The sequence below is a fragment of the Arachis ipaensis genome, chromosome B10, assembly GCF_000816755.2.
Source record: "Arachis ipaensis cultivar K30076 chromosome B10, Araip1.1, whole genome shotgun sequence".
NCBI lineage: Eukaryota > Viridiplantae > Streptophyta > Magnoliopsida > Fabales > Fabaceae > Arachis > Arachis ipaensis.
In genome coordinates this window covers 35,789,224-35,790,117 of record NC_029794.2, presented here as the reverse complement: position 1 = coordinate 35,790,117, position 894 = coordinate 35,789,224, and the positions used below count along the sequence as shown (strand labels likewise).

At 29.0% G+C, this 894-nt stretch overlaps 1 protein-coding gene across 1 annotated transcript in view; it reads left to right on the top strand.

Moving 5' to 3' along the window:
- Window positions 1-779, top strand: part of LOC107621882 (methylesterase 3-like) — a 9,680-nt gene extending 8,901 nt beyond the window's left edge. The window contains exon 3 of the mRNA XM_016323863.2: window positions 374-779. Within this exon, the coding sequence (XP_016179349.1) occupies window positions 374-658 (285 nt within the window). The 3' untranslated portion in view covers window positions 659-779. The remainder of the gene's footprint in view (window positions 1-373) is intronic.

Sequence of the window (894 nt, the reverse complement as noted above, 5' to 3'; positions counted from 1 at the left end):
AAGTCTAGGGGCCAATACTTTTATTAAATTCTGACGGACACTTTTATCAAGTAATCTCACACCATTAAAAACATTATTAATTACTAATTAATGGCTATAAATTATATAATCTGGTTCCGTGACATTCCTCTTAAATATGTTGTCATGAATTTATTAAATGCATTTATAGTATTATTTATTAGGTATGTTTAATCTTAACTATTAAAACTAATTCAATAACTATAAATACATTTTTATATTCTCGTATAAAAATGTCATTTTCATGTGATATATTTCCTGTGTGTGTGTGTTTTTTTAATATGTTTACTCAATTGAAACTCAAAATGGACACCTAAATGAATTGATGATCAATTACGTCAAATTTTATTTACAGGACTGGATTCTAGCAACAACGTTGATGAGACCATTAAAATTATTCAGTCTTGATGATATAGTACGGGTGGTAACCCCATCAACCACAAGATATGGTTCTGTAAATCGTGTCTTCATTGTGTCTAAAAATGATCTTTTTGCCACTCTAGATTTTCAACAATTTATGATTGAAAACAATCCCCCAAATCGCACGGTTGAGATTGCTGGATCTGATCACATGGTCATGATGTCCAAGCCCATAAACCTTGCCCTTCAACTGCAATCCATTGCTGATTATTATGATTAACATATATAATTATGTTTTACACAAATAATACAATACAATACAATACAATACAATACTCCTTGCTATACATTATGAGTCATATGACAAATAAATAAAAATCCCATGCCCTGTTATTATGGTATTTGGCAATATCTTACAGATTACCTTCCTTTAGTACAATTTTATAAAAGAAAAGCAAAAAAAAAAAATTTACTTAATTGAGTTCAAAAAGCTGTTAACCAAGTATGACAGTAATG